At 45.6% G+C, this 13,080-nt stretch overlaps 1 protein-coding gene across 9 annotated transcripts in view; it reads left to right on the top strand.

The window, feature by feature from the left end:
- FMNL2 (formin like 2) overlaps positions 1-13,080 on the top strand; it is a 153,176-nt gene that overhangs the window by 100,010 nt on the left and 40,086 nt on the right. For all 9 annotated transcript variants that reach the window (XM_049805942.1, XM_049805904.1, XM_049805967.1 and 6 more), the window contains exons 7-8: positions 9,394-9,502; positions 10,725-10,801. In XM_049805942.1, the coding sequence (XP_049661899.1) occupies positions 9,394-9,502; positions 10,725-10,801 (186 nt within the window). The remainder of the gene's footprint in view (positions 1-9,393; positions 9,503-10,724; positions 10,802-13,080) is intronic.

A 13,080-nucleotide genomic window follows, 5' to 3' on the forward strand; every position in this document is an offset into this window, starting at 1 on the left:
CAGGTATACATTACATGTTTCTTACGTTTTTTTCTCTCTTCATTTCCTTCCATCTTGTTTCCTTTTTCACATGCCCCTTTATTCCTTACCTTTTTTATTTTCCATTTCAATGTTTCCTTCCTCACATCCTTCATTCCCTTCCCTCTTTCAAATGCTCTTCTCCAATTCTCTCTCTCGCATCCTTCCCTCCTCTGCTGTCATCCACCTTTCACATACCATCAGATTGGTTTCTTTGCCTGAGCAACTTCAGTTCAAACGCTGCCAGAGCTGCTTTTCAGCCAACTGCCTCTGGAGCAGCTTCACTGTGCGCTCTGCCGATGAGGCTTCGAGCCGGAAAATCTCGTAAGTCCCAGGTGCAAGGTTACCTGCAGCACGGGCTGTGCAGGGCATGGGAGCCGCGTGGCTAGCACCGCTCTCTATGCCTTATAATCTGGTAATCACACGTCTTGGTAAAGCGACCGCCTGGGCATCAGGGAGACTTTTCAGTCTCCAAAACATGTGGTTATCACATTATAATTTCAAAGTGTAGTTTGCTTCTGTAGAGCGGGATTTTCTAAAAGAAAATAAAATGTGTTTTACTTTGAAACAAGACACTAGTTTTCTTTATACTAGTTTTCTTTATCATATTGCAAGTAGTATTATTAGTTTCATACCTAAGACATAGAGCCCTTAGTCATGTTATTTCATCTTTTTTATTACAAATAGAGGCTTTATGCACATCCAGAACTGGCACAGAAACATAACCTAGTACAGTGCTTTTCAGCCAAGTGCCCCATCCTGCCTGCAGAGTCATCATTGTACTGGGGCAGCTTGGGCAGAAATTGTCCAACATTTATGTGGAATTAGCATCTTTAGTTTGTGTTTCATAAAAAAAAAAATAATTCTGTGTTTTAAAATCTGAATTTTTTCAATAGCTGGGGACTATGTGTATTAAGAAAAGTAAAGCTAAAAGGAGGTGGGAAGTTTTCGAGAAGGGTTTTTTTGTATAATTAGTAAATATTGGTTAATTGAAAGAGATCTTTTCCTGAGAACAAGCTAGGTGCTCATCAAATGAGGAGGGTGTGCAGCATGGTGTTTCTGGTCAAAATCAGGAGGGTGCTGCCTCGTCACTGAGTAGACAATGTGTCTGGGACGTGCAGAGACCCAGGGCATACGTTCTTCTGTCTTTGTTATGAAAACCATTAAAATGGAGAGAAAGGAAGAAGCGGTCCTTCCTCTTGGATGAAAAAGGAGAAGGCTGACAATCTTAACAGGGTAATTTAAAATTCAGGAGCTGGACTTGTCCCTGCAATGCCACAGCAGTATGAAAAATGAGAACAGATTTGGCCTGGATTCCTTTTTATTAAAACAGCAAGAAGATTTGGGGAGACAGTGTTCCGTGCCAGCTTTAACACCATTTTTTTCTCATTTTTGGTGCCTGGATGGCACCAGTTCTCCTGCCTGTCCTCAGGGTTCATTAGCAGTAAACCGGCTGTAGCCCTTGGAACCCTGCACGGTCCCAGCTGACGTGTGCTGTAGACATTTAATTATAGCAGAAGGAATAGGAGATAAGCACAAAGTAACACTAGGAAGTACTGGCAGGGTCATAGCCCTTGCACGCTTGCAAACGATGCGGCTCCATCGCAGTGAGCAGTTCCCTTGCGACCAGCCAGGGCAAGCTTGCTGCGGTGTGAACTCACCCGGTGGTGACGTGGGCATGGAGGCTTTCTGTCTGTTCGTTTGTGTGGCTGAGGCTATCCACTTCTAATTGTGACTTTAACTGGCTTCCTGTAGCTCTTTTTTAGTAGTGCTAAACCCTGCCAATTCCCTGCTCACTGGGTTTCCTTGGCAACTTAGGTTTTTTTTTTTAAGACGAGGCACAGGGATTTGGGAAGCAAACACCAAAATGAGGGCAGAAGGATAAAAACAGGGATGAACCTTTGGGGATTTTATTGCTGCTTTTTTGGGGGAGAAAGAGCATCACTTTCACATGAAAGTTATACTCTCCTGTCAGATAAATATTAATGCAGACTTTGTAATGTCCCAGCCCATTAGAAATTCCCTTTCTTCCGAGTCAAATACTTCAGTTTTTATGTGGATTGAACTGAGAAACTTCATTTATTTCTTCAAAATCTGTGGAGTCCATAATGAGAGAGCGAGCCAGGCAAACACATCTTAATCCATAAATGGGCTTTGAATGCATTCAATAAGTGGACTCAAATTTGACGCTGCTTTGTATGCTACAATGATTTAATTTGGACTTTGCCGTTAACGCTTTCACTGCTCGGGGAATTTTTTTTTTCAGTCATAATTTTTGTCAGATACTTGCTAATTTAACAAAGCATATTTTTGAGCAGCCAGTTGTCAGTCTCGTGGTTCCTCTGGTTTCTCTCCCTGAAGACGATGATTTTTACAGACCTGAGCCAGGCAGTGGGGTCTCTGGCAGCTGAGGGTAGCTCCAACGCAGTATGCACCCACTTCTGCACAGCCTTCTCGGTGATGTTTTGGGGTATTCATAGGTAACTGTCCTGGTCAAACTGGGGGAGAATCCCCTACAGTACCCATCCATGTTTGTGTACAGAGGTGAAGAAACATGCTCATTCCCTTGCTGGAAGTTACCTGGGATGCACACAGCGTGGCAGAGCTGCGCACGACCTGGGTGTGCATTTATGTCTGTAATCACACACTGGCTGTGTAGGCTGGGAGGAGGGAAGGAGACCAAAGCCGGCTGTTTCGATTTCTTTTCTCACCTTTTTTAAGCAGCAAATACCTCCTCAGCTTTATGGATTAATAATTTTCCCAGATTCTGTTGGACGAAGACAAAACCAGCAGGCTCAAAGTCACTTATTTTCTTTACATTTGTGGCACAAACCAGTCTTGTCACCTCTGTTTGAAGTGGCAGAAAAGAGACATTTTCGGGTAGCATGGCTAGCTGCTCTGGCTTCCCTTGCACGAGCAGAGGAGCTGATTGCACCTCACTGGTTTTAGTACTTAGGGGGGCCACCACTGAGCACAGGCTCGTGGTCTTTCCCTCTCTGGCCCTCGTCCCGTGCAGAAGGGTGCAAGTTCAATCTCCCCACGTCCAGCAGACCCGGCTTGTAACTTGCTCTAAGAGATCAGAGAAATCCACAGTTAGTAGGAAGCAGAAGCACCAAGACCTTCCTCTTCCAAAGTCCCTTTCTGCTGTCAGAAGGACGTTCATAATACAAACATCACCACCTCCAAACCACCGACAACAAAACTGCAGAAATGTGATCCAAAAACCACCAAACCCCAATGAAAACCAGGAGTCTCAGCCCACACAGAGCTGAGCGAGCTGCCGGGGGCGGTGAGCTCCATCCTGGGCTGTCCTCTGCTCTCCCTGCTCCTACTGTGAGGGAGCTGGCGTAGACAGATGAGGGCATGATATTCTTTAGCAGATAATAAGATAAAAATGATAGGAGAAACCAGCTGTAATTTGTATTCGTTATTAACGCAGTGCTTTGGAACTCTACACCATTGGACTGGGCACATGTCCTCGTTTTAAGCATGAAATTCGTTTTAAGCATGAAAGTCCTCTCATTGCAGTTGGCGGAGATGGCAGGATTTTGTATTGAGATTGGCGCTTGCTTACCATGGGGGGAAGGGCTTTTATTTACTTGGAGTATCCCAGTTTGTTGTGTAGGTGGTTTTTATGATCCATCTGTGGGTCTTCGGTGTCAGTGTGAGCTGTTTTGCACCAGAAGATGCCATTGTGTATTGCGTTTTCTAGGTCTTGGTTGTAAGTAATTAGGTCTTGGTTGTAAGTGTAAGTGCTGGATGAGTCTGGGGCACACTGGACACTTTCAGCAGTTCTGGCTGATCGCTTTAACAAAGTCATGTGGACACGGAGGCAGGAGTAGTTTAGCAAAATAAATTTCTTCAGGCTGGCTGGACTGAATGGTCCTTTTCACCTTTCTGTAGGAGGCTGGTGGGTAAAAGCACAGCCTGGTCTCCGGAGACATCACAGCAGTACCTTTTCAAGCACCGAATTAACTAAATTGTTAACAAATTGAATAAAAATGCTGAATGGGTTATTCCTGAACAGAAATGTACTTACGTTAGATCTGGGTGAGAAAAAGAATCTTAAACCGTACTGTGTATTTCAGCATGGGTTTAGCTTCGCTTTTAACGGTTGTTGGTTTTCCCACGCGGGTGCAGTGTCCCGGCTGTGGAAACGCCAGATCCTGCGTACTTCCCCCCAGCCTCCAGCAGCAAAGGCACGAAGCTGTGGAGCAGCTCCCTCCCCACGTGTGACATCCCGTACCCGCCGCCGGTGGCTGGCAGGAGGAAAGCATTACACGCTGCAGGAGCTTGCACATGGTCAGGTTTTCTGTTTCTGCTTTTTTCAGAAGTAAGGTTTTATAGTTCTTCTTTAAAGGAGGGGCAAAGGAAATAAAAGAGGAACCATCTGAATTTAATTACCAGGATAAATATACTCTTGGTGACATAATCTTTGACCTGCAGCAGACAGGAAATCAAAACCAACGATTCATCCAGATGCTCAGATCAGCCTAATGTTTAGTAACAAGAAATGAAATAAAAGCAGAAGAAGATCATCCACCCTGGCTTGGCTCATGTCGCATAAAGGGAGGTGTTAGAGCTACTGCCGGTCTGCCCTGCCTTTAGGAAGGAAACAAATAACATCAGGGGTTGTTGCAATTGCCTCTAATACAGAGAAAGCGTCTTGAGCCTTAGTTCCAGCGTGCAGAGTCGTCGTAAAAGAGTTTCTGTACAAAAAATCCTCATTAATTCTTGGCATTCATGTCTGTGTGAAGAAATTTGCATCTGCTGAAGGGAAGCGATCTAAATCTAGGGCAGAATCCCATCTGTGCTAGAGATATTTTCTCTGCACTGCAGCTCTCGATTTCATATTCTGCACCCATTTCTGAGTCTAATCGTAAACTAACACGGGTGGAAGCTCTGCGAGGTGGACGGTGTGGGATCTGAATATCACCGATGATATCGCTGAATAACACACCACCGACTAGGGGTGGTGGGGAAGGCAGAAGGACTGCTGCGGAGAGAGGGCAGAGCAAGGTGTGCAGCCTGGGGCTGGAGCTGTGTACCTGCCCTGGGGCAGAGTCCCCAGAGGTGAGCGTCGTCTTGGGCTCTGGGGGGAGAACGCAACAGCTACCTCTAACTTTGCCTATTTGCCTGGTCCTGAGAATTTCCAGGTGAATATCTCCAGGCTTCAAAACAGCAGTTTTCTTGGCTGCGGGCAGATAGTGCCATACGGGAGGTCTGCAGCCCTCGTTGGGTTTCTCCACCTCTTCAGAAGAGGTGAATATTGTTGTCATCTCAAACCTTTCTTCTGGTGCCTGCATTGCTCTGTGGTGCGGGGGTTTGATAAGGTGCCCGGAAAGCCACGCGGGTAGTGAGAGGTGTAGAGAGGAGCATCTCTCGGCCTGGGAAGACTCCGTCCAGGTGGCTGGATCCCAAGCTGAGTTCCCAGGGACATCGGACCCAGCGTGCTCCAGGGTCCTGCTGCCTTGCAGAGTATGCTTGCTCCCCGATTCTGTTCCTCCTCGCTCCCCAAGCGGCTGGAAGTGCCACATTCTGACTTCATGGTCATCTTTTATTAGTTTAAGGAGACTTGCTCCCATTTGTTGCAGCTGACAAAACTCTGTCAGATGTCTAAAGGCATTCTGAAATTTAAGGAATTGATACACCAGGTGCTGAGGAAGATTTATTTTTTTTTTTCTAGCAGTGGCATGATAAAGATCTAATTACTCTGCTTATTTAAAATTCAAAGGAAAATAATGTATGCAGCCTTTAGTAGTTTAAAACTGAGGTAAGTCATTGTAGGAACTATCTCTGTATGACCAGAAATGACTTTTAAATCTTTTATTGGAATTTTTTTCATATTTAGTGAACGGACTGTATGGAAATATGCTAGTGCAGTGTGGTTACGCATTCTCCAGCCAACACTGGCAGTGCTTCCACGCGTCCCAGTTCAGACTTAACGTAGGGCTCCCAACTAAAGGTCGCACTGCTCCTCTTTTGTCTTGGGAAGGGAGGTTTGGAAGACAAATGAGTCCCCAAGCGCAGGGTCTGTGCCTGGCCAGTCGCCCCATCCGTGGGGATGCAGGCAGGACCGCCCTAGCTGGAGCTCCTTGGCCGGCCCCATTCCCACCAGGAGCAGCCGGACAAAGTGTCCTGGCACCCAGGTGTGAGGTGCAGTGCAGCACCCCATCCAAAGTGCTCGTGGTGGTTTGGGGCCGGCCAGGACAGCCCCGCAGTGTGGGGAGCAGCCTAATCCTGTCCCGGTCCTCCGAGGCACAGCCTGCGCCCCTCCTCGGGGTCCTGTCCCCGAAACCCGGCTCCTGTGCTTTCAACTGCTCGCTGTTCTCATGCAAAACTAGGTCATGTTTCCCGCAAACCCGAAATCTGTCTGGAGTGCCCTGAGCTGATTTATGCATTCATATATACGGGGGGGGGGAAGCCATTTGACTGAATTCTGCTTTGAATTTTGGGGTTTCTTTCATCTCGGCGCTCCTGGAAAATGAAAGCAAAGGGAAGTAATTGCTGAAGCCTGAGAGTCGCTGGCTCTCCGTGGGCAGAGTGGTTTGGCACCACGCTCCAGAGCTCGCCACGCATTCCGCTGTTGTCCCGCACCGGAGCTGCGGAGCAGGGAAGGCTCCCACAGCTGCACAGGCAGACACAGCAAGGGTGCTGCTGCGCTGTAATCACTGCCCAGCACACGGGACACCCAGACCCTCGTACGAGCTACCTCATTCGTTTTGTACGTTTGAAGTGAGAAAATTTGCAAGTACGTTCTTTGTGTCGGAGAGTGAGCTAGTGAGTCAGAATAAAAGAAGTCTGTTATTACTTGTTCGGGTATTTATTATTAGTCTTTAATATTATTATTATTATTAATAATAATAATGTAATCACTGATTTTAAAGCTACACCTCTTTTTTTAAACAAAATGAGTAGCATTGGTTAGACAAGCAACTGCACAGTAGCATCAACAATAAACAGGTCAGCCCCCCAAATGCACTCAAAATATGCAGAGGAAAGAAAGAGGAAAACAGTGAAGTGTGGTAACACCAAAGCCGTATCTAATACCCTCTCTGACGTTGCCCAGGAGCAGACACTTAGTTCACAAGATGCTTAGAGCGCGTGCTTAGTACGAGCAAGGCAGATATCCAATGATGTTTCTCCTGGTTCATGCTCCTTCTTCCAGCAGTCTGTAGATTTAAGCATCCTGATCGAAGGATTGCATCTTGTGTTTAATAGTTCTTGATGGATTTTTTTTTCTCTGTGAATTGGTTTAAGTGCTTTTGAAGCCTATGCCAGGCTTTGGGCTCCGCAGCACTTGTGCTGAAGAACTCCCGCTCTCCGAAGCACTGTGTGGAGGAGTGCCTCGAAAATTACCAGGTTTGCTTTGATCCTGTTACCTGATAATTATCTGTGATGCCACATAATTCCCATGGTGCGAGAAATAATGACAGATCATTCCCCGTTGACTCCCTCCACGCCACTCATACTTTCTTGGAGTGTTGGGATAGTTCTTAGATGGAAAAGCCTGGCTCTGCGTGTCCCTTGGAAGCTCTCCCGTTCTCCAGCTCACCTCACCCTGCCTCAGCGTGTTTGCATTTGTGCTTTGAGTCATTGCTGGTACCAGCACTGGTATGTTTAACTCCTGGTTAGGGGCTGTGGTGAGGGCTAAGGGTGCTGTATTCCAGAAGCTTTCCCCACTGCAGTTGTTTTCCTGAATCAAAGAGAAGAAAAGCCTTCCTGTATATGTTCTTCGGGCTGCAAAGGTGGCATTGGCAAGTGTGAAGCCAGCTGCAGTTGTCTGAAGAAGCCTTGTTTTTACTGGAGGTTGTATTTACTCCACCAGTCGAGCTTCACCTATGAATTTCTCTTTCCTTCCCCAGTGGAGCTGCTCTTTGCCTAACAAATGTCAGAATTTGCACGTCACTGCACGTGCATCATGTTATTTTCCTTTCTGTCTTCCTATCAGCAGATTTTTATTCTTTCTTCCTCCATTTTCAGGCCTGAGTGTGATAGTCGGAAGTGCAAAAGGATTACTGTGCCTGTCTAGAGGTTTCGTTAGCCTCTGAGCTGGTGAGCTGATGCCCTTCTGGTCTCTGCTCTCACCTGTATAGGTGTAAATCAGGAGCAAATCTCTGGATGCTGCAGCCCTGTGACTAATTGAGAACCTGCCTGGACCTCTCCAGGCTGTTTTTACGCTGTAAATTGGGAGAGCGGGATAAATAATGTATTTTTCCAACCCCAAACACCAAACTTCACCTTCGCTGTCAGCGTCGCCTGCGGTGCCGCCAGCTAGAGCTGCTCGGGGCAGCCTGCACAGCTTTGCAGAGAAACCTCCGTGTCCCTGGCACAGCCTGGGGGGACCCTGCAGACCCCCCGCAGTTTGGATAGGGCTTGTCCTGCGGTGTGCTGCTCCCGGGGCTCAGCAGGGCAGCGCGGCGGCACCGTGGACACCATCGGCCTGTTACAGCAGTTAGTGGATCACTGTCAAAAGAGTTTTTGGACCATAATCGTAATCATCTTGTTGCTTATTCAATTTCACATATGTAAGAACATCTATGTATTTTGTATGGCAGTTTGTCTCCAATTTCCTGTGCTCGGCTCGTGAAGCATGTTTTTTCTTAAAGAAAATAAGCAGTATCTCTGGAAGAGCTGAAATGTGGTTTTCATTTACTATGACATAGAAATGACAGATTTAAAGATTTCCCTTTGTGTTTATTCTGTGTACTTATTTAATTGAATTCAAGGTTGATTTACCAGTTAAGGGTTACAATTAAAATAATTAATGCCTCTGTTCTGAGTAAAGTTCCTAAGGGCTGTATTTTCCTTAAATAATTTGGAGGCCTTTCAGAACGCTCAGCTGCAGAATAGAAGAGAGGCACCATTCTTAAATGAAATGCAGCGGGAATTAATACATTTGCTGATGCCTACGAATGTTCAGTTCCATTAAAAGTCTGTGCCGTTGCTCGTGCAGAGTAAAGTGCATGGAAGAAAATCCGGAATACCTCTGCTTGCGGGTGGATCGTTCTTTCCCCGTTGCATGCCACGAGAGATGGAGGTACCTGGCTTTGGATGGGTCGTGCTGTGGCTGGTGGCATCGGCTGTGCCGGGTGGAAGGGCTGAGACCGGCAGCTCGTGGTCTCTGCCGGCCCTGGGCTGGGCAGCGGTGGCCAGCAGGCAGTTGTGGAGCCGTGCATCTGGGGCTTCGTACGCTGCCAACGTAAACAGCCCGTGACCTTTTTTCTGCTTTATTTGCATGTGTATTGTCCGGCGGTTGTATCCTCTGCACAACTGAAAGATGTCTGCGTTTTCACCCAGGGGAGTGTTTCCATTCCTTTATTCTTACCGCCTAAAAATAGCCTTGTGATTGATGAGAGGTGTTTTTCTTTGCAGGTATAACACCTTGCCAAGTCGAAGAACACTAAAAAATTCCAGATTAGTGAGTAAAAAAGATGATGTTCATGTCTGCATCATGTGTTTACGGGCCATAATGAATTACCAGGTATTTCCCTTTTTGTTCTTTTGGACCACGTAACTATTTTGTTGTTGGGGGGGGGGGGGGGGGCGGGGGAAGTTTAGTGGTGAATTGTTAAGGTAACACTGATGCAAAAGTTTAAATTCTTACTTATTCTTAGGCAGTGTAGCTTGGAAGCAATATAACACCGTCCTTGTGTACCCGTGCAGCTGATTTAGTACAGATGTGAAGACAAACGTAGATAAGAATGTGTGCGTATTGGGCCAGTTCCTGTTTGCAGTGATGGGCTCAGTTTACACTAACTGATTAGACATGCAGCTGCACAACTGAAGTTATAATTTGTCTCAGAATTTGGTGCTAACACTTGGGAAATATGAGAATTTTTCAGAAGAGCTATACACTGATGGAAAATCTAAGCTTTTACTCGTTATGTGTTTATGGCAAGGCAATTGCAATAACAGCAAGTCAGAGAATAAACTAGGCCAAAGCTAATCTTATTTTCATGAGTTTTTTTTCTCTTCAGTGGGATGCTGTGATCATATGGCATGCCCTGGTAGCTTCAGAGACTCGGGATTTTTTGCTAAAACAGTAACAGCTAAAAGTTACATGCTTCAAGGAAAGGCTGCAGTGAACACCTTTATTATGAGTTGTACAGTCGTATGAGGTATTTGCAACACTGCTGCGTATGTGAACTCTGCCCTTGGGGATACCAGCTCCCTGGGATTTACAGTGTGTTTTACCTCTGATGGGAAGGATGCAAACAACGATCTCGTGCTAATAACCGATACAGTATTTTCCAAAGCAATTCTTTTTTCATTTTTGGAGAGCAAAGCCAGCAGTACTCATGCAATAACTGCATGATGCAGTCGCTTTATGGCAGCATGCACGCTGGAAAAGAAGCAATTTTGGCAGCTGAATTTCAAAGTCCTCTTTAGAGAGTAAATGATGTACTTGACTGTCAGAATTAAAAAAGGGTTGGAGGGAGGAAAGGACGAGCAGAGGGGTTGGCAGAGGTGTAGGAGCAGCCAAAGCAAGTACTTTCAACACTGTTAGTGGCAGAGAAGTTGTTAGGCACGGTGGTAGATGGAAATGTTCCGGCTGACTTGGTAAACTCGACAACGTTTTGTTTGGCTTACAGCACTGCAAAAGGCTGCCACTAGATCTGGTCAGAGATATGTAATTTATTGGATTTTAAAAGTAATAATTTCAGTCTTGAAACTGTAACAATATTTTCCCCTTCTCTTTTCAGTATGGATTCAATATGGTCATGTCGCATCCACATGCCGTTAATGAAATTGCACTAAGTTTGAACAACAAGAATCCCAGGTAGGCTGTACTTGCTTTTAGAGAGTTTAAGAAGTAGGTAAGTAAAGAGTACTTGGAAAAGGATTTTCAGGATTTACAGGATGCACAAACCTGTAGCAAAAATCAGACTTCATTCTGAATCAGATTAAATCTGTGTGACGGTGCAGATAGATGAGCAATTGCCACCTAGTTCTATTGGTTTTAGAAGCCTACTGACTCTTCAGCTGAAAGTCCACTGCATAAGCACTTGAGCTCTATTGCAATGCCAAGAAGACCCTGCTGATAATGAGCAGCTTAGCATGGGATTTTCCTGAAGAGTAGGAAAATCTTCTTTACAAAATTTTGTCTAAAGCATCCTTAGGTTTGAATTTCTTTGAGAGAGGGTTTCATTCTTGTTCTGTGTCGGGTTGCTGTTCAGGCACAGCAATAATGTCGTCATTGCACAGTGGAAGTGATGGCTGCGAGGCTGTCCCCCCTCCTCTCCCTGCACACACTTGTGACCCTGGCAGCCACTTCCAGCAAAGCCTGGAGCTGCAGACCTCTTGCATGTCTAACGAAACCAAATCTGACATACTGATGTTTGCAAGGAAAGGTAAAACCAGGGGATGAGACAAAACTAAACAGCACTATAGATATATATAGCCTTTGCTTAGGCTGTCCGCTTGCCTTACAGTGCACTGCTTGAAATCTTGTCCTGATGGAAGTAGGTATTTCCTTCCTTTCTTTTATTTAGTCCTCAGTCAGCAAGCCTAGGCACAGGATAAATGGGAAGGATATAGGATGTTTATTGTTTTTATCATTTTTGGTGTCCTGTGCCTGGGAATCAGGTGATCAAGAGAAAGCCTAAGTTTTCATTTTTGAAAGAAGTGGGTTATTTAGATTTCTGTTGGGGGTGGGGGGAGAAAAAAGCTTTCCAATGTGGCTAAAATAATCTGAAGACAAAACTTAACGTTAGCGATGTTCAAAACCTAATTTGTTTTAGGCTCATCATGATTATTGAAGAAACCAAAGGTTTGAGTGCTTAGGGTTGGCTGAGGTGTGCAGAAAGGGAAGCAGCTGCTCTGAGCGATGCTGCAGAGCTGATCCCATCCCTGGACCTGCAGAGCTAAGTGCTGCAGGAGTGGGCAGGCCGGGTGGAGGATGGATGTAGGGACTCCATCTTCTCTGGCTGTGCCCAAACAGATGCCGTCAACACAGCCGTAACTGTTCTTTCCCCATCCCACCCCAGATGCGTGGGCAGCCGGTGGGTGAGCGCTCCGGCCAGCATCGGAGACCTGGGCATCCCCCTGGGCTCTCTGCTCACAGAGATCGCCCTCCCCTTTCTCCACACACACAGCTCAGAGCCTGCCCTTGGAGGGGAAATTACTGAAGATCTGTAGTCAGAGCTCCTTCACCCTGTCTGAAAGAGCTTGGATTTTCTTCTTGCGGCAGGAAAAAAAATAATTGCTGAGTAAGAATTGAAAATGATACATTTAAAATTTCCTAGGAAAGTGAACATTTTATCTGATTTCCAAAGATAACCTTGACACTTTGAGAGCCGAAAGGTATTTCTTTTTCTGTAACATCTGGTTTGAGTCAATGCTTTAGCATGAGACTAATTTCATATGTGTCTGCATGATTTGACTATCTGCTCAGAGCTCATCTGACTATAAAGTTTGGTTGGTGCTTTTGCCTTATGAGAACCTGATAAAAAAGTACTGGGGATTATTTATACCGGAGTTACACTGAGTCTATTGCATGCTTTTCTTTCAGTAATCTGTTGTCTTCTCTCATTAACATGCCTGTGTTAGCACTGCTGTCAATCAGTTGCCCCGATTTCTGATTCAAGAGGGGAGAGATGTGCTAAGGCATCCTATAGTTACTTCAGTGAACCACGTCTTTTTTTTTTTTTTGTTTATTTTTGTGTGTGTGGCTATGAATAATACAAATTACCATAAAAAATAATTCAGATTTGTATCAGGAAAAATACAGATTTGAATTGTAAGCACATTCATTACAAAAACTGGGCTCAGAGGAAATGGGCTGCGTTGCGGTGATGACAGCTGACTAATGGCTGATGTGCAGTGATCCTGGCTTGTGTAAAACTGCCTCCTCTGCGGGTTTGTGCAGGTGAACTCTCTGGAGTACAAGCTGTGGAAGGTTGACGTGGTCTGCCTTTACCAGAGTTATGCAACTGCCTTTGGTTTGCTTGAATTTCCACAAGTATAATCTGTGATTTAAATTTTTGCATGTTTTGAGAAGCATTAAAATGGGGAAAACTGCATGATCCTGGGAGAGTCAAAACGCCCTGGATCAGATGA

Source organism: Accipiter gentilis, chromosome 1 (genome assembly GCF_929443795.1).
Source record: "Accipiter gentilis chromosome 1, bAccGen1.1, whole genome shotgun sequence".
NCBI classification, from domain to species: Eukaryota; Metazoa; Chordata; class Aves; order Accipitriformes; family Accipitridae; genus Astur; species Astur gentilis.